We start from the raw sequence: 18,997 nt of genomic DNA, 5'->3' as shown, positions 1-18,997 counted from the left end.
GAGGGTTATTATTCCTGTATTACAGTCGAGGAAACTATGGCACAAAGAGGCCACATGGCCTGAACAGATGCATTGACTTGACCACATAGTCTGGCCTTGTGCCCTGCAAGCTTTATTCCAGGTCTACAATAGCTGTCGTGCAGATATAGTAGTGCACCATTTACAAGGCACCCTCACATTTATCATCCCTGTAGTCTGCACAATAACCATGAGATGAACAGAGCAAAACGTCAGACTCCCATGTTTTACCGATGATAAAATTGAGCTTAGGCCAGGCACAGTGGCTCACGTCTGTAATCCCAGCACTTTGGGAGGCCAAGATTGGCGGATTACTTGAGGTCAGGAGTTCGAGATCAGCCTGGCCAACATGGTGAAATCCTATCTCTACTAAAAGTACAAAAATTAGCCGGGTGTGGTGGCGGGTGCCTGTAATTCCAGTTACTTGGGAGGCTGAGGCACGAGAATCGCTTGAACCTGGGAGGTGGTGGTTGCAGTGAACTGAGATCATGCCATTGCACTACAACCTGGGCGACAGCGCGAGACTCAGTCTCAAAAAAAAAAAAAAAAAGAGTTTCAGAGTGGTTGAGTAATCATCCTCAAACTCTGTTCCATCAACAGAGCAGCTACTCTGATAACTTCAGATTTACAGATGAGGAAATCAAGGCTCTAAAAGGTTAAGTGACTTACCTGAAGTCCCCATCCAGGTAATCGAATACCTAGTGTACTATGACTCACATCAGGCCAGTAGGGCTAATAGATAAGAGGGGAAGAGGATGACCACTAATGTTTCCTGCTAAGCCCTGTGCCAGGGACTTTGTCAATGATGATGGTGGTAATGATGGCAGAAATAATTCAGTGGTTGCATACTACATGCCAAGCACTGTTGTAAATTCTTTATATGGCACCTTATTTAATTTCCCCAACAACTCTGTAAAGAAGATATGTTACCATCCCCATTTCCCAAAGGGAAAAATTGAGGGTTTGCAGGATCAAGTAGTCGGCCAAGGTCTCAGAGCTGGTCATTTGTAGAACCAGGATTCAAACCCTGGCTGTCTGGCACCAGCAGTGGCTCCCATCTACTGCTCCCAATGACCCTCCAAGATCAGTGAGCTTGTTTCCATTTTGCAGTCTTTTTGAACTGAGAATTTAAGTCACGTTCACACAGTTAGCAAGAGGCACCTAAGTGTCCAACCCAGGTGCACCTGCCAAAATGGGAGGTGCCATGACATGTGCATGATGTGAAATACTCACAGGCAAACCTTCTGTTTGCCCTGAACAAGCCTGGCTTGGAAGGAAAAGAAAAGTACACCATCAAATATGCCAATCAGAAAATAGTCACACTGGCCGGGCATGGTGGCTCACGCCTGTAATCCCAGCACTTTGGGAGGCTGAGGCAGATGGATCGTGAGGTCAGGAGTTTGAGTCCAGCCTGGCCAACATGGTGAAACCCCATCTCTACTAAAAATACAAAAATTAGCTGGGTGTGGTGACACACAGCTATAATCTCAGCTACTTGGGAGGCTGAATCAGGAGAATTGCTTGAACCCAGGAGGCAGAGGTTGCAGTAAGCTGAGATCGTGCCACTGCACTCCAGCCTGGGTGGCAGAGAAAGACTCCATCTCAGGGAAAAAAGGAAAATAGTCACACTGAGAGTCACCCCCTCCTACATGCAGTGCTCTGGCCTTCCCAAGCACAGTCACCACCCCATACCCCCTCAGTGGAGCCTGAATGGGGAAGAAGCTCTGTGACACGGCCTTCAGTCCATTTTCCTGCAGGAGGCCCACCCTGGGCCTTCCTCCACCATACATTTGATTGCTGTTCTCTCTGCTAAGGGCCCCTGCCAGTCCCCACTCCTCACAGCACTTCCTCTGGTATGTTTCCGCAGGGATTTACCTGTCCAGGCCAGGAGGCTGGTGGACCTGATGAAGAATGACACGGTGGGTCCCTGGGATGGGAAGTAGGCAGGAAAAATCCCTGGACACAGAAAATCAGCTGTGGATTGAGGGGTGGTTGGGAGCCCGGCTTGGGTTTCTAGCAGACACATCTGAAGCCTAAAACACTGCTCCTCTGGAAAGGGGATTCCTATTTGTTCCGTCAGCTGGCTGTTGAAATTAAACATCTACTGTGAGTCAGGCATCAGGCTGGGGCTGGAGATGCACAAAAGAATACAACACAGTCCTGTCCTCAAGGAGCTTGGAAGGGGAGATCAATGTGAAGAATCAAATTATAAAACAGTTGCCACATGCTCCATCGAAAGGACTCTGTATAAGACAGGGTGGGGTGCAGAAGGGACCGGTGCCTCTGCTTAGGACAGTCAGGGAAGGCTTGAAAAGGAGATTTTGGCTGTTATTCTGGGCACATGGCTTATGGGAGAGCCCTGGTCTGCAAGGAGCAGTACCAAAAAATAAAAGTAGAGGAGATGTTTGAGCCGGGTTCTGAAAGATGAATATGAGGCTCTCCCTCAAATGAAAGCAGGGTCTCAATTCAGAGGCTTTTTGCAGGGGTTTCTAGGTGGAAAATAAAAAGGAAGATTAGGATGAGTTATGTTATATATAATTTAATGTACACCAAAGTCTATTATTGGGAGGTTCTCAAGGTATTTCTACCCTTAATGTCAAACTTTCCTGGATCTTGTTCTCACCTTCCTCTTTCCACCCTCTTTTGGAAGGTGTAGATCAGAGAAGCAAAGCTATGTAGGCCTGGGGCAATATAAGAGGCTTGCACGGCCGGGGCTGCCCTGGGGCCACATAGGAATGTGTATGGCTGCACCCTCTCCACACAGCCCTGTGACTTCATATACTTCTCCAGGTCCTCCTTGGAGGAGACAGATCCCAGAGGTGGCAAAATCTTTTCAGAGCTTGTGCTTAGAGCTGCCACCTTACCCTACTCAGCCTCTCTGGCTTGACTAGTTCATGGGCAGAACTAGTCACCAGTGTGAGTATTCCAAATTTGGAGAGCTCCCTCTTAATGAAAGGTGGTCCTTTCTCCCTTAAGGCACAATTAGAATTCAGGATTTCTAGAAGATTCTGGAACAAACATTCCTTTCCCATGGCCAAGACCAGCTTCCTTATCCCTTCCCCACTTCCTTGCTATGCTGGAGATGGAGGAACAGAGCTCAGAGGGCATCTGTATCCACTCCCACCAGGACACGTGGAAACTGATGTGTGTGCTTTTGTGTGTGGACAGAGCCACATGGAAGTTCAGCGATTCCACCTAAAATAAATGAACCATTTAGCACGTATGGTCTCAGGACCCTAAAACCAAGGAACAAAACATTCAAAAGTCCATGAGACACTCTGGTGTGTGAGGACTCATCTCTTCTAGTGTCAAGCATTTTGTGTTTTCCTTGACTTGACTCTGGGACAAGGTGCTTACTTGTGTGTTTCTTATTCATTTCAGAGGATACACTTTCAGGAAGACTGGAAGATAATAACCCTGTTTATAGGTGGCAATGACCTCTGTGATTTCTGCAATGATCTGGTAGGTCTCCAGGCCCTTTACTCAAGACTCACGGTGCCCAGAGAAGGATTTTCACAGCCCGGTCACTTGCTCTGCCCGGGAGCAGTAGAGCTAAGTTGGGACTCAGGCTTGTGGTTTGTCTTGGATCCAGCCTGGGATGAACCCTGAGACTGAGAAGGCATTCACTTCCAGGGAGCCATTCACCTGGGCAAGCAGGATTAGTTATAAGATTGATCCTGATTAAGTTTCCTATCAAGGGAGCTTGATCATATCATTCTAGAAAGCAAGATAACACCCAATGACTAGAAAAATCTTTCCCATGTTCACAGAGAGTCACAGGTTAGCTCCCTTCCCCAGTCTCCAGCAGCCTTGCCCTTTCCACCTTTGTGCTGTCACTTGTGTGGGAAGGTTGATTTCCTGCAGGCATTTGGGCAAGCTTCAGAGCCAAGTCATTCTGGGCTGGTGGGGAACCCAAGATCAAGGCTACTGCTCCATGGATGCTGCATATCCTCCTGGAGCCTCAGTCTCTGAGCTGATAGAAGCCTGACAGGGCATACCCACTAGTCTCCCACCCACGCCTATGCCAGAAATGTACTAGGAGCAAAGCAGTGGTGAAGGAAACACAGGCCCTGTCCTCAGGAACTTGCACTGCCAGTGGAGAGAGACACAGGCAATTCATCACAGCACAATGCAGACATCAGGATGTGGTTGTAGGGATACATGCAGAAGGGAGGTCTAAAAGCAAAGTTGGCTGGGTGTGGTGGCTCACACCAGTAATCCCAGCACTTTGGGAAGCCAAGGCAGGCAGATTACCTGAGGTCAGGAGTTCGAGATCAGCGTGGCCAACATGGTGAAACCCTGTCTCTACAAAAATACAAAAATTAGCCCGTCATGATGGCGAGTGCCTGTAGTCCCAGCTACTTGGGAGGCTGAGGTGGAAGAATCGCTTGAACCCAGGTGGCAGAGGTTGCAGTGAGCTGAGATCACACCACTGCACTCCAGCCTGGGTGACAAAGCAAGACTCCGTCTCAAAAAAAAGCAAAGTTACTGTGGGACCCTGGTGTGTGGGAAAGAGGGTTGTTGGAGAGATTTACACAGAGCAGGAGACTTTCCAGCTCAGGCTTGAAGATGAGGAGGTTTGTCAGGCAGAAAGGGGACCAGCAGAGTGAGATTTAGGAAGTAGTGGTCTTGTTCTGGCCTGTGAGCACCTACCTAGAGGGATGCCCCGGCCCCCAGGCCCCTCACAACCCCACTTTCCTGGCATCAAAGTCACCAGGAGTCAGGAGTTTTCAAGCTGTGATCTGAAGGGCCCAGAGGGGAGCCTTGGGGCTGCTGGCAGCCCATGAGGAGGTGGGACCCTGGGCCCCTCTCTTGCTCATGTTAAGTGACACAGCTTTGATATGTTCCGTACAGCAGGGCTTTTGGTTAGATTTCAATCAGAGAAAGAGTTCCACTGCTGAGAAAGCTTTAAAACCACAAATATCGATATCAGGAGAAACAGTTAAAATGTGTTTAGGCTTGGTGTGGCAGGTGTTTCACAAGACCCTCTTCCCTCTTCCCCTCCCATTATTGCCTTGATTTATGTAGGGTGTGCTCAGTAGCCCCAGACACTGAGGCTCCAAGCAAAAGAGATCGGGCCATAGGACAGAGGCTGCTCAGGTTGCAGGAGATCTTAGAAGTCATCTGCTTGGACATCCCCATGTTAGAGGGGCCCAGAGATGTGATGCTCTGGCTCTACAGTTAGTGGATACGGAGTAGATCCAGAGCTCATGCAAAAAAAAAAAAAAAAAAAAAAAAAAAAGGCATTTCCCTGAGGGCCACAGCCATGACAAACCTGAGGATCATGGGGCTGGTGTCGAGGCTGGGGCCCCAAAGACAAACACTATATTTCAATATTGCCTGCTGTGACTGAATACAGAAAGAAGGGGACTCCGGCCAGCTGTAATCCCAGCACTTTGGGAGGCTGAGGTGGATGGATCATTTGAGCCCAGGACCAGCCTGGGCAACACGGTGAAACCCCATCTCTACCAAAAAATACAAAAATGGCTAGGTGTGGTGGCATGCACCTGTGGTCCCAGCTACTTGGGAGGCTGAGGTGGGAGGATTGCTTGAGCCCAGGAGGCGAAGGTTGCAGTGAGCCGTGATCACGCCACTGCACTCCAGCCCAGGAGACAGAGTGAGATCCTGTCTCAAAAAAAAAAAAAAAAAAAGAAGGGGACCCAAGAGAGAAAGTAGCCCTGTTCTGTAGAGAGATGAGGTGACAAATGGTGTTCAAGGGACACTTCCTCTTCCTGCAGGTTCACTATTCTCCCCAGAACTTCACAGACAACATTGGGAAGGCCCTGGACATCCTCCATGCCGAGGTACGGAGGCTAGGCCATGAGGCCTGTATCTTAGACCTCAGACCTAGCCTAGAGGAAGCTCTAGCATCCTGCTGAGACCTCCCCACAGGTCACCTTTGTTGTGGATCCTAGCCCAAATGCATAGATGGGGAGCAGGGACGGGTGGAGGAAGTGGATGGGGGCAGATGGAAGTCCCTAGATCTGAAACTTCAGCAGGAAGAGCAGGCCCCAAACCCAGGTGAAAGCCTGGAGCTGCCCAGCCTCATCCTCTTGGTGACTGATTTTGCCTTTTCTCAGGTTCCTCGGGCATTTGTGAACCTGGTGACGGTGCTTGAGATCGTCAACCTGAGGGAGCTGTACCAGGAGAAAAAAGTCTACTGCCCAAGGATGATCCTCAGGTCAGACAGATGCTTCTCCCTGATTCTGCTAAGAATCCTCACTGCTAAGGGCAGTGGCACCCTTAGCAAATTCCTTAGAAAAACCAAGGGCCGAAGCGTGAAAGGGCTGCGACCACCCCATCTTCTAACCTGGAAAGGCCTAAGGGGAGGATATCCCAGGATTTTTCCACCCTGGTGTAGGCCTCAGCCCACCTCAGGGTGTGCATGGGGAACTACCCCTGCACCCCGCCTCTGTTGCCATGGCAACCACAAGGCACCCTCCAGGCCTCCACAGGGAAGAGTAAAACACTAGGAATGGAGGCAAGCTGTGTGGCTGAGGCCTGGGGACCACCCAGGCCACTGCCAGGACCTGCTTCCAAGTGTGTCCAGAGCTGATCTGCCCCCTCCTAGAGGCTCATCTCTAGGACACGGGTGCCTCTGGTTGGTATGGGTGTTCCATGTAAAGCATTCACAGATATAGGGCCACTGTCACCTGCCAGAGAAGGAAGTCAAACCAGAATCAGCAGGGTCCAGAGGACAGAGTCCTCCCCAGAGAGTAGAGAGCCCTGGTCCTGAGAAGGTGCCTGAGAGGACGTCTTCACCCCTCAGCCTCCAGAGCCAGACAGAGCTGGCTTCCCCCTCTAATACAGGCTGAGCATCCCTCATCTGAAAATCTGAAATCTGAAATGCTCCAAAATCCAAAACTTTTTTTTTTTTTTTTTTTTTTTTTTTTTGAGACGGGGTCTCGCTCTGTTGCCTAGGCTGGAGTGCAATGGCATGATCTCGGCTCACTGCAGCCTCCACCTCCCAGGTTCAAGCAATTCTCCCACCTCAGCCTCCTGAGTAGCTGGGATTACAGGCACACCACCACACCCAGCTAATTTTTGTATTTTTAGTAGAGACAGGGTTTTACCATGTTGGCCAAGCTGGTCCTGAACTGCTGACCTCAGGTGATCCACCCTCCTCGGCCTCCCAAAGTGCTGGGATTACAGGCGTGAGCCACCATGCCTGGCCCAGAATCCAAAACTTTTAAAGTGCTGACATGACACCACAAGGGGAAGATTCCACACCTGACCTCATGTGACAGGTTGTAGTCAAAACACAGGTGCACAGCACGCAGTTTATTCAGCATCCCCAAAAAGCCCCCTTCAGCTGCGATACACTATCTTCTCTGGGCATGCCCAGATCCTGCGGCTCAAGCATGCCCACAAAGGGTAGCAAAATGGCACATGTGCAGGCCGGATGCTCCAACAACAGGTTCCCCATAATAGCTCATGTGGGGCTAAGACCTGCGTGCATTACTCACCTAGTTTTTGCTCATTCTCTGTGTTGTAAAGATGTGGCTTAAAACAATAGCCATAGGGTAATGCAAATATTCCAAAAAAAAAAAAGAAAAATCTGAAATCTGAAATGCTTCTGGCTCAAAGCATTTCAGATAAGGGAGACCCAGCCTGTATCACACATCTCCAGGACCGTCAGGAATAAGACGTTGCTCTAAGTGAAGCATGAACGTTTTCCGCAGCCTTCCTTCCTGCAGGTTCTCCTCTGTACTGTTAGCCAAGGTCACTGAGACTGTGCTCCCCTACCCTGCCCCCAGCTCTGTTACTCGGTACAGATCCCCACCCCAGCCCTGAGCACATCACATGGTAATTACTCATGTGCCTCCCTCCCCCACAGCCTGCGAACTCAGCCTGAGTCACTGCTAGCGTGGTGTAGGGGCTCAGCTGCTGTTTGCTGAATGAATAATTCACAAGGGCCAGACTTGCTCTTGGAAGTTAAGGGGTACCTTTCCTGCTCCTCTGCAGATCCATGCCATGCCTCACCTGGGGGACCCAAACTGCACAGGTCCCCTGGAGAAGGCCTCACGGTGCTGTGAGCAGAGAGAGGATGGCTGCTGGGTGACATGTGCCTATGAACACAGCTGGTGTCAGGCATGCTATTTCCAACTGCTGACTCATCCCCTGGCTCCCACTTTCTCCAGTCACTGGGCCACACAGGGGATCAGTGTCTTCACTCCATTTGAGAGCAGCTTACCAGAAAGCCTCTTGCTACCCATCTTGGCAGGGTTTTTTAGACCATTCAAACTAAAAGTTCAGAATAGGCATTTGCCAGGCACATTCACAGATCTGAGATGGCCAAGTCACTGAATGTCAAGGTTGGATAGACTCAGGTCACCTTCTCCTGCCACCTCTGCAGTGCCCGGCACTCCCCACCTCTCCACTGTTTCATTAGGTGGCTGTGCTTTCCTCTGCAGTGCTGAGTCTACACAGAGCCATCCCTGCTGTTATCACCTCATCCCCCTGGACCAAAAGCCCAGATGTGCCAGATAGCTGGCCAGGTCAGAGCTGCAGACTGGATGGAAGCAGTTTAATATAGAGATTCAGAGCTCAGGTTCAGAGCCAGGCAGACTTGAGTTCAAGTCCTAGCTCCCACACTCAGCACCCATGCAGCCTTGAGAAAGTTACTCAACCACCCTTAGCCTGGGTTTCCTCATCTCTAAAACAGGGATAATGAGAATACCACTTCTAGAATGGCTGGGAGGATTAAACAGGTTAATACCCATGAAGTTATTATTGCAGTGCTTGGTACAGTGTTCAATGTTAATTATTCAATAATAATTGCTAAGATACACTCAAATCAATGTATCTTAGCAATTATTATTGTTGTCGCTGCAGTATGCCTCATTGGCACAGCGCTTTCCTCAGACAGCCCCAAGGTGACTCGTCTCTGTAAAAGTCACTCCTACAGAAATCGGAAGAAGTCTATTTCATTTTCAAGAGCAAATCCAGGTTAGGAATTTTTCTTTTTTCTTTTTTTTTTTCTTTTGAGACAGTCTCACTCTGTCGCCCAGGCTGGAGTGCAGTGGCACAATCTCAGCTCACTGCAACCTCCACCTCCCGGATTCAAGCGATTCTCATGCCTCAGCCTCCCGAGTAGCTGGGACCACAGGCATGCAGCACCACCCCCGGCTAATATTTTGTATTTTTAGTAGAGACGGAGTTTTGCCATGTCAGCCAGCCTGGTCTCGAACTCCTGACCTCAAGTGATCCACCCACCTCGGCCCACCAAAGTGCTGGGATTACAGGCGTGAGCCGCTGCGCCTGGCCTGGAAATCTTCTTTAGCTTCGTTTGGTATGGTCAGCAGGTCAGCCAGCCAGGCTCCTCATTAGCACAGATCTCTGAACTCTAAGTTAAAAGAAAGACATTGAGTCTCAAGCCAACGTTTCTGCATCACTTATTCAGGATGGTGATCTTGGTGGGATGAGGGTTTCTGTTTGGTTTGGTCTGCAGGTCTCTGTGTCCCTGTGTCCTGAAGTTTGATGATAACTCAACAGAACTTGCCACCCTCATCGAATTCAACAAGAAGTTTCAGGTAAGCCGGGAAGGAGTTCTAAGACTTCCCAGAACTGCTATGTGATTTGATTGCTCTGTCTAGAGAACAAGTCAGTGCTTAGGTAATTTTGACCCCGTGTGGGTGATGACCACTGACTAGTTTGCTGATTTTAAAACACCCTGAGACACAGCAGGGGCTGCTATTTGGTTTGTCTGAATTGCACCACAGAACCAAGTCCCTGAACATGAGCCACTGAATCTCAGTTCCCGGTCGTTACATGAAACGAACGTTTCCACTTGTCCATGGGCAAGCATGGATCATGGAAAGAAGTTTCCGAGTGGATCTATCCAGATCCAAACCTCGACTCTGCTCACTGGTTGTGGAACATTAGACACATGGGCAATGAAAGTTCCCTGAACTTCCAGCTCCTGGGTGGGAAATGGAGGCTGAAAGTCTTCCCTCCCTTGAGGCTCTCCAGGGTTCAGTGAGATAGGGTGCATTCCCTCTGCCCTCTGCTCCTATAGAATGGATGTTCTTGGGGGAGCACAAGGAGAAAGAAAGTCAGGAGATGATCTCCATCTTGTGAGCTGTTCGTTTTAGTTCTTTCTCTACCACATCTTTGACCAGAACAGCTGACTCCCTTAACAATCGAGTTTCTCCCCAACAAAAAGTTTCTCCCCAACAAACTTGAAGAGGACAATCGTAGGCCTTTCTTCTAGACTAGGCTGCAAACAGCTGCCAGAGTGGATCCATCCTTCCAGGAGTCCATGGACTCCTTGGGGGCAGCACCACTTCCCTGCAGCCCATTTTGGGGGCAGCTAGACCTGCCAGGTATATCAGGGCTCAGGGAAATGAACCTGTATTTCTTATCCTTTGTGACCACTACCTAGCACTCGGGATGACTCCCCAGCTGGACTTCCTTTATTTTATGTATTTATTTTTATTTATTTATTTATTTATTTATTTATTTATTTATGTATTATGAGACAGGATCTCACTTTGTCATCCAGGCTGGATCACAGTGGCACAATCTCGGCTCACTGCAGCCTTGACCTCCAAGCCTCAAGTGATCCTCCCGCCTCAGTCCCCCAAGTAGCTGGGACTAGGGGTTTGTGCCACCACACCCGGCTACTTTTTGTATTTTTAGTAGAGATTGGGTTTCACTATGTTGCCCAGGCTGGTCTTGGACTCCTGCACACAAGCAATCCACCCGCCTCAGCCTCCCAAAGTGCTGGGATTGCAGGCATGAGCCACCGCGCCAAGCCATACTTCCTTCTGCTGTGAGCAGGCACCTGTGACTCTGGGGAGGAAGTCCCTGGCCCACATCAGAAGAAGGAAGGCAGCTGAGGTTATGGCCGTGAGAGCAACTCTGTTTCAATTGGGGTTACTGGGTGCACGCAACTAAAGTTCATGCAGTTTCTGGCTAATTTAAGCAGATTTAATATTTACACAGAATCTCTGACAGAGCTAGAGAGCTAGGGTCAGGAGCTAAGCCATCAGGAATCATGGAATCATGGAATTCTAGGGGCCAAGCCATAAGAATCAAAATCAGGGCTGGGTGCGGTGACTCACGCCTATAATCCCAGCACTTTGGGAGACCAAGGCGGGAGGATCACTTGAGTTTAGGAGTTCAAGACCAGCCTGGCCAACATAGTGAAACCCTGCAAAAAATACCAAAATTAGCCGGACGTGGTAGCACACGCCTGTAGCCTCAGCTACTCGGGAGGCTGAGGTGGGAGGATCACTTGAGCCCAGGAGGCAGAGGTTGCAGTGAGCTGAGATTGCACCATTGCACTCCAGCCTGGGTGATACAGTGAGACTGCCTCAAAAAAAAAAAAAAATCAAAATCAGGCCACAGACCTGGTTCAGGGAAGACATCACAGACTCCACTGTCACTGCTGCTTCTAGGAACTGGATGCAGCTGCCACCTTCAGTAGAATGGATGTTTTGCCATCCCTGACACAGGCAATGATTGCTGAAGCCTCAGTCACATACCCACGCCTGGCTACAAGAGGGGTTAGGAAAGCAGGCATTCTCTCGTCTTTTTTAGTCTCCACAGTGGGAGGCAAGCTGCTCTCTATGCAGTGGGGTCTTCAAACTTGGAAGTGGGTTCAGATGCTGAGCAGCTGCAAAGCAGTAGAAAGATTCACCAACATTGCCCTCCTGGCCTCTGCAGACAGGCCAGATGTTCCCAGGGCTGATCCTGGTTGTCACTGAGGCCCTGATCTAGTGTTTTGGAGATGCCCATGTGTCAGCTGTGTGTGGCCATCACGCCCTCTCTCAGAATCATCTCACACCCTACTTCCCACAAAAGCTACGGCTCTCATCACTCTCCCTGGAGATGATCATTCCTATTAATAACCACAGTCACTCACTTACCACTTGCCATGTGCCAGGGACTCTACACACTATTTCTTTCCACTGCCAAAAGGTGTATGTTTCCACTGTGAGCCCATCTGGCTATCCCCCGAGTAACCAGTAGCATTGGAAGGGACTTAAGAGATGGCCCAGGACTCAGCCAACATCCTCCATTTACTAAAAGGGAAGCAGCATGCTGGAAGTCACCCTGCTAGATCGCAGCACCTCACTTCCATCCCCTCTTCTGAGAGACGACCTTCTCTCCTTCCCTCATGCCTTACTCAAGGCTGACACTGGCTTGGGAGGTCAAACATGAGACATTCCTGGCCTGGGAATTGACCCTGGGAAAAGACAGTGTGTGGTATCTTCTGAAGTGACCCCATTCACATTCCCAGGTATGTAAGCCTGACTTCCCTCTCCAGCCAGTAACCCCGAGGTGGCAGAAACCCTGGTGAGCAGTGGAATGGCTGAGTCAGGCTAGAGTGGGAGCTGGAACTGGGGTAACAGATTTTCCTAGCAGTGACCCCAAGCAAAAGCTGTGAGGGTTACACAGATCTGAGAGCTTCAAAGAAGTGCACACACACCATGCACAGGCAATATAAATATACATTAAATTTTGATTCACCTTTGATTTTTCTGAACAAATGTAGGACAGAAATAAATTGTTAGGATTATTCAAAATGTCATTTAACCAAAAACCACCCCTCACGTCTTTAATCAGAATAGCTTTAAAAGAAGTCAAGATGGCCAGGCGCAGTGGCTCGTGCCTATAATCCCAGCACTTTGGGAGGCCGAGGCAGGCGGATCACGAGGTCAGGAGTTCAAGACCAGCCTGGCCAACATAGTGAAAACCCATCTCTGCTAAAAATACAAAAAATTAGCCAGGCGTGGTGGCAGGTGCCTGTAATCCCAGCTACTCCAGGGGCTGAGGCAAGGGAATCGCTTGAACCTGGGAGGCGGAGGTTGCAGTGAGCCAAGATCGTGCCATTGCACTCCAGCCTAGGTGACAGAGTGAGACTCTGTCTCAAAAAAAAAAAAAAAAAAAAAAAGTCAAGCTGATAGACTTTTCTTACCTTTCCCTTTTCACAGACTAGCTCAAACATATGCAATTGCAGTAGAGTTTGGGGCCAGGGGTTGAGATAAAGGCTGATCTAAAATGTAAATGATCTAAAATGTAAAATCTCAGTTGAGATTTTGCACCAGGTTGATTTCACTCAACAGTCAGATTCTGTTTAATTCTGTGTTGGAGAAAGAGATCGATCAAGGACCGAGCAGATGAAGAGAGGACTGCCTGACATCTGTCCCCTTTTCCTCCTGCAGGAGAAGACCCACCAACTGATTGAGAGTGGGCAATATGACACAAGGGAAGATTTTACAGTGGTTGTGCAGCCGTTCTTTGAAAACGTGGACATGCCAAAGACCTCGGTAAAGAAAGCAAGCATCGTAGATAAATAGAATCCACAGATAGTGTGTGGCTGTTTCTGAGTGTCACTTATACGATCCAGTGTGTCTATAACTGCCTCTCTTTTTCTGCCCGGGGACCAGGAAGGATTGCCTGACAACTCTTTCTTCGCTCCTGACTGTTTCCACTTCAGCAGCAAGTCTCACTCCCGAGCAGCCAGCGCCCTCTGGAACAATATGGTAAGGTGACTGCAGTAGGAAAATGCATCCTCCCTCTGGTAAGAAAAAGACTCCACAAAGCCTTTGGAGGACGTCGGAGGCCCACGTGCAGGCTGTGTGATTCTATGCACGGCAATGATAAACAAACCCCATCTCCTTCATCCCTCCCTGCCTCCCGCACCCCTGACCTGCGTCCTGAGCTTTCCATTCTGGCCACCTCTTCCTCACTCCCCATCTCCCTGCTTCTTTGTTTAGCTGGAGCCTGTTGGCCAGAAGATGACATGTCATAAGTTTGAAAACGAGATCAATATCACATGTCCGAACCAGGTAGAGTGGAAAGCACGTCCTTCCAGGCTCCGGCTCCATTGGGCTTCTTGGTTCATTTCATCCTAGGCCCTCACCCTCACCCCAGCTCTGCATGCCCACCCACCCCATTTTATGCTCCAGGGTTAACTGCCCCAAATGCCCCATCTGGTTGTACTGAGAGGGATGGCCACCCCCAGTGACCCAGAGGCCTGGGAGCGCTTGATCCCTGCATGGCTGGGAGCCCTCACACATGTCTGGGCTGGAGACAACTCTTTGGGGCAGGCAAGATGAGCATGGCAGCCACATCTACCTGTCATTCTGAAAGCTGAGGGCAGCAGAGAACTTCAAGGGCAGATGGGGCAGAAGGATCCCTTGTCTTCATATAGCCCCTGCCTCCATGACAATATGGGTAGAGCGAGGAATCAAGACCTAGAAGGATCTCTAGTTGGGTGGGGGGGAGTAAATTGGAAGCTGGAGCTAGGGAAAGAAAAGCAGAACAAGCCCCCATTTTTACTCACAAGTTCTCAGAAAGATTCTTGGAGCTCTGCAGCAGCTGCCCTCATCCCCAAGAATCCCTCTGTATACCCAGAGGGCTCCTAGGCTGACACTGGGAACCACTGTATGGGGTTTATGTGAGGCAGGACCAAAATCATCTGACTTATCTTGCCTGGGCAGGAAGGGGCCCTGGTCACTGCAGGGTGGGGTAGACATGGAGTGGTAAAGGAGCCTGGGGAGTGGAGACAAGGGCTTTTTCCAGCAGAAAGAGGTGCATGGTTGGAAGAGAGGAGGGTGGAGAAAGAGAGGCAGCACAGCCATCCTCAGCCAGCTGCGCGGGAGGTTGAAGGAAGACAGGCGCGTTCCCGTGAAGCATGAATTGATGCTCATTCTTTGTGCTGGGTTCAGGTTGCAGAGATGGCCCCCTGCATCTTGGGAGGGAGTCAGCCTGGTAGAGGCTGGGCTTGGGACACAGGGCAGGGAGGCTGCAGCTGTTTGTGCCAGGCCAACACTTATTGAGTGCTGATAAGCAGAGAAGTGAGCAGAATTTGCTGCCATTGCTCACCCCCCTCTCCTCACAGGTCCAGCCATTTCTCAGGACCTACAAGAACAGCGTGCAGGTACCTGCCTCTTGCCTCCTCTTGACTCACCAGGCAATGCAATGGGCAACCCCTGGGCTGAGACAGGCCCAACAGGACAGGGTGGGAAAGCGGGCAAGAGTTCTAGATGGGCATAAGGGCCACCCACCCGACCTTCAGATGGGGTAGTGGGCAGAGTAAACGCCGTGGATAACAGCTGGAAGGCATCCAGCCAACCCAATCACAGCTTCACTGAGACATAAGTGAAGAGAAATCCCCTTCCTTGTAGAGCTGGTGCAGAAGCAGGGGCAGGTGTGGAGTGGGGTCATTTGTTGCTGCCCTGATTCTTGCATTGGATGGTGGAGGGGTCTGAACTAGATGAGTGGACCTTACCTGTGGCCGATATGCAAAATCACCTAGGGAGCCTTCTTTAAAGGCCCTTTTGAGGCCCCTCCCCAGGAATCTGTATTTTTCAAAGCTCTTGGGGTACATCTGATAGCCAGTTTTTCTGGTCCCTTTCAACCCTGAGATTCTGGGATTTGTTCTATGCCCTTAGGGTCATGGGACCTGGCTGCCATGCAGGGAAAGAGCCCCTTCTGCCTTGCCCCCTACCTCAGGTAAGCCCCCTATGGCACAGCAGGACCCAGGGCCCCTCCACAGGGGCTGCTATGCCAGTGAGTCCTCTGACCTGACTTTCACACTCACTAAATGGCACAGCGACGGCCAGTGCCTGCTGTCTGCCTGGGTGGTCACCTGGGACGAGTCCCTGTTTCGCACCACTCTGGCTGGTGGTGACACCATGCCCGGCAGGCACCAAGGCACCTAGGACCAGGAGCTGTCTCCTGCCCACCTGCGCCTCTTAGAGGGAGCACAAGCAGAGGAGCCCTGTGAGCACACCCTTGGTGGCTCAGCCCAGAGGTGGGCCCCAGTCCCAAGAGGAAGCTGGCTCCGTGGCCCTAGGCTCTGCAATCACTGCCGCCTACAGTAGGGCCTGGAAGTTTCCCTGAGCTGTTCAGAAGAGATGTGGGGGCAGGGAAAGGCCCAACATGACTATTCTCAGACTCTTAGTGGAAATTCAGAACCCACCTTTAAATGGGCTGCATGTCAGGTCCTGTACCTCGTCTTAATGTGGTTTGATGCCCATCTAGTTGTGCACTCAGGCCATGGCTGGCATCTCCCATGACCACTGGCACTAAAATGGGCTCCTACTCTGCCCTGCCCTCCCTCCCACCTTTCCCTTCTCCCTTCCCTCCACCTCTCCTTCTCCCTTCCCTCCACCTCTCCTTCTCCCTTCCCTCCACCTCTCCTTCTCCCTTCCCTCCACCTCTCCTTCTCCCTTCCCTCCACCTCTCCTTCTCCCTTCCCTCCACCTCTCCTTCTCCCTTCCCTCCACCTCTCCTTCTCCCTTCCCTCCACCTCTCCTTCTCCCTTCCCTCCACCTCTCCTTCTCCCTTTCCCCACTTTTCTTCTTCTCCCTCTTTCTCCCTCTCTGCACCTCTCTTTCCCTGTAGGTCCAGGATTAGTTGTGTCTTACGGGAAAACTGTCCTCATCTAACTTTGCCTCTGTGGCACTGTGCACACCCAGCCCTGCATGGCCCAGTGCTCATGCAGATTGTGTTTTGGATCTTGCTTGAAGCCAGAGGCACTAGAGTGTGACTGTGGCTTCCCTCCTGCAGCCCTAAGTGTGTCCACTTGTCTTTCCAGTGCATGCCCTGAGACCTGCAGACATCCAAGTTGTGGCTGCTCTGGGGGATTCTCTGACCGTAAGGACTCTTGGGCCCTGGGTGGTTTGGGGATAACTAGGCCAGCTCCAGATCCCAGTCCTCTTAACTTAAGGGCCTGCGTGCCTGTCCTCTGCCTTATGTTGCCCCTCTACCTGGCTCTGTCAATCCAAGAGCATGCCGATTATTTGATTTGTGGCCGCTTTCTCGAACAGATATGCAGAGGAAATCTTTTTCGGGAGTGAACTGAATTGTCTCAGAGGGCAGAGATTTTGAACACCCAATAACACTTTTTTAATATATGTAAAAATATGTCATTCTGACTCAAAATTCTCCTAAACCTCCCTGTGCGGGTTCCTTTGGATTATGCTTTATAATCAGCTGAGACCCTCACATCTGTTTCTTCTTTGCATCTGCATGGAAAAGGAGCAAGGACTCCTTAGTTGTGGATGAAGCTCTGCTCCTAACTTCCAAGAAATGGGGCTATTTTACTATCCCAGATCATCACTTTCCAGGAGCATATCCAGGGACTTGAGAATACCTTACAGAATGCCCCAGAGGGAAAGAGGAGAAATGTGAGACTTAGGAGAAATCTGTCCACTGCAGTCGCTTAAGCCAATGAGCTCTCTCTTCATGCTCATAAAGAACTTAGGGGCATAACGCTGGGAACAACATTATTAACACTCTCTCACGTTTGTAAAGCACTTGAGAGTTTTCAAAGCGGTTTTTACAACTGTAATCCAATTTGATCCCCAAAACCCTCCCTGTGAGATGAGCAGGGCATGTCCTCAGCTCAGCGAGGAGGCAGCTAAGAGTTGGGGAAGGCACACAGCTGGAGAGGAGGATGGCAGACTTAGAGCCAGGGACTCCTGGTCCCGTGTCTGCTCCTGCCACCACGAGTGCATTGGGAACCCCCTCTTTGGAAGCCCTGCACATTCACAGCCTCCCTGTTCTCTGACTTGCTAATCTTCCTATGGACACTGGTATATTTTCAAAGGCTGGCAATGGAATTGGCTCCAAACCAGACGACCTCCCCGATGTCACCACACAGTATCGGGGACTGTCATACAGGTAATGTTAACCTTTGACCTCTCCCAAGGCTCCCCCTACAACAGAGATTGGGTGTGGCTTTGTCTCCTGTAAATATGTAAATCCCAGAGGTCGAAGACTTGGTCTGGAAGGGGCTTTCAGAAAGAAAAAGCTATATATTTCTGCAAAATGTGAACATTTGGTGAGTGGAGAGGATATTTTATTGTTGATAATCTTTTTTTTTTTTTTTTTGATTGTGCAGAGAAAGTAAACCAGGGTTCTTATCAGACTCCTGGGTCAGCAAATCCAACAGGAAATGCACCAGAAAAGCACCAAATCCCTGAATCTTCACCTCCCTGCTTGCATGTATACGTGTTCACGTGGTGTACCTACGTCTCTGTTTACTGTCTTTATGTGTTTATTCATGTTGTCTTGTAGTCACACAGCTGCCTTTACATATATGTACACATCTGCACAGAAAACCTCTGAAACCCACCGCACACTTCGAGAGGGCATAACCAAGACACAATCACAATCAGCCATGTCTTGAAAGATTAGCAATTCGACAAGAGGAAAGGGTGAGAAAGGGCATCCCGAACACGGAAGTGGAGAAGCTCAGGGTGTGTCAGGCGAGCGGTTGCGTGTGGATATTCTCAAGTTTCTTTCTTTCCTAATAAAGTTCTCCTGTAGGCTTCAAAGTAAGCGGCGAGTAGCTCAGAATTTACCTGGGAAAACAACTAGAACGAAGCTGGCCACAAGGGGGCAGCCTGCTAATGAGTGGCGGAGTCAGGACACCTTTGCTGCCGCCTCCCTTTTCTTCTGAGTCAGTTTGCTTCCTGGGGAAGTGACAGGGAGCAGGGAGGGGGTGATCAGGACTGTGACGGTTCTCTGGCCAGACCTGAGCAGAGTCCCAGAGAGGATGGGTTTCCAGGGCGAGAGGGAGGCGCCATCACTCAGCCTGTACCACCCACAATGAGGACCTAGGGTGTCCTTAGCACGAGGATATCAACCTCTCAAGAACAGAGGTCAGTGCCTTCCTGTGCCAAGGTCCCTGTGTTTCCACAAGTCCTTGGTCAGGTACCTGGTCCTAACAGGCTGCCATGGAACAAATCAGAGCCTCACTGACTCACCACTCTGCTCCTAATGAGGCTACAAGAAAAAAAAACAGAGGAGAGAAAGCAGAGCTTATTACAATCAGGAAAGAGCATGAGGTTGTGGCAGCTGCACTTGGTCTCAGCTAAAGAAGGCAATGACCTCATACGATAGCATGGGGAAAAAAAAATCAAGTAGACAAACCACATTGCAGGTGATAGATACGCGATGTGCACCTGGTGGGGCAACCTGGGGAAGTGAGGTGATGTGCCCAACTTGACAAACA

General features: G+C 50.2%; 1 protein-coding gene across 3 annotated transcripts in view; it reads left to right on the top strand.

The window, feature by feature from the left end:
- PLB1 (phospholipase B1) overlaps nucleotides 1-18,997 on the top strand; it is a 118,637-nt gene that overhangs the window by 51,360 nt on the left and 48,280 nt on the right. For all 3 annotated transcript variants that reach the window (XM_054547687.2, XM_054547686.2, XM_054547688.2), the window contains 12 exons: nucleotides 1,886-1,937; nucleotides 3,400-3,480; nucleotides 5,757-5,822; nucleotides 6,099-6,199; nucleotides 9,470-9,551; nucleotides 13,191-13,295; nucleotides 13,416-13,511; nucleotides 13,746-13,817; nucleotides 14,873-14,911; nucleotides 15,426-15,486; nucleotides 16,574-16,632; nucleotides 17,588-17,661. In XM_054547687.2, the coding sequence (XP_054403662.1) occupies nucleotides 1,886-1,937; nucleotides 3,400-3,480; nucleotides 5,757-5,822; nucleotides 6,099-6,199; nucleotides 9,470-9,551; nucleotides 13,191-13,295; nucleotides 13,416-13,511; nucleotides 13,746-13,817; nucleotides 14,873-14,911; nucleotides 15,426-15,486; nucleotides 16,574-16,632; nucleotides 17,588-17,661 (888 nt within the window). The remainder of the gene's footprint in view (nucleotides 1-1,885; nucleotides 1,938-3,399; nucleotides 3,481-5,756; nucleotides 5,823-6,098; nucleotides 6,200-9,469; nucleotides 9,552-13,190; nucleotides 13,296-13,415; nucleotides 13,512-13,745; nucleotides 13,818-14,872; nucleotides 14,912-15,425; nucleotides 15,487-16,573; nucleotides 16,633-17,587; nucleotides 17,662-18,997) is intronic.

This window comes from Pongo abelii, chromosome 12, assembly GCF_028885655.2.
Source record: "Pongo abelii isolate AG06213 chromosome 12, NHGRI_mPonAbe1-v2.0_pri, whole genome shotgun sequence".
NCBI lineage: Eukaryota > Metazoa > Chordata > Mammalia > Primates > Hominidae > Pongo > Pongo abelii.
The sequence above is the reverse complement of the archived record's forward strand: the minus strand, read 5'-3'. Positions and strand labels throughout refer to the sequence as shown.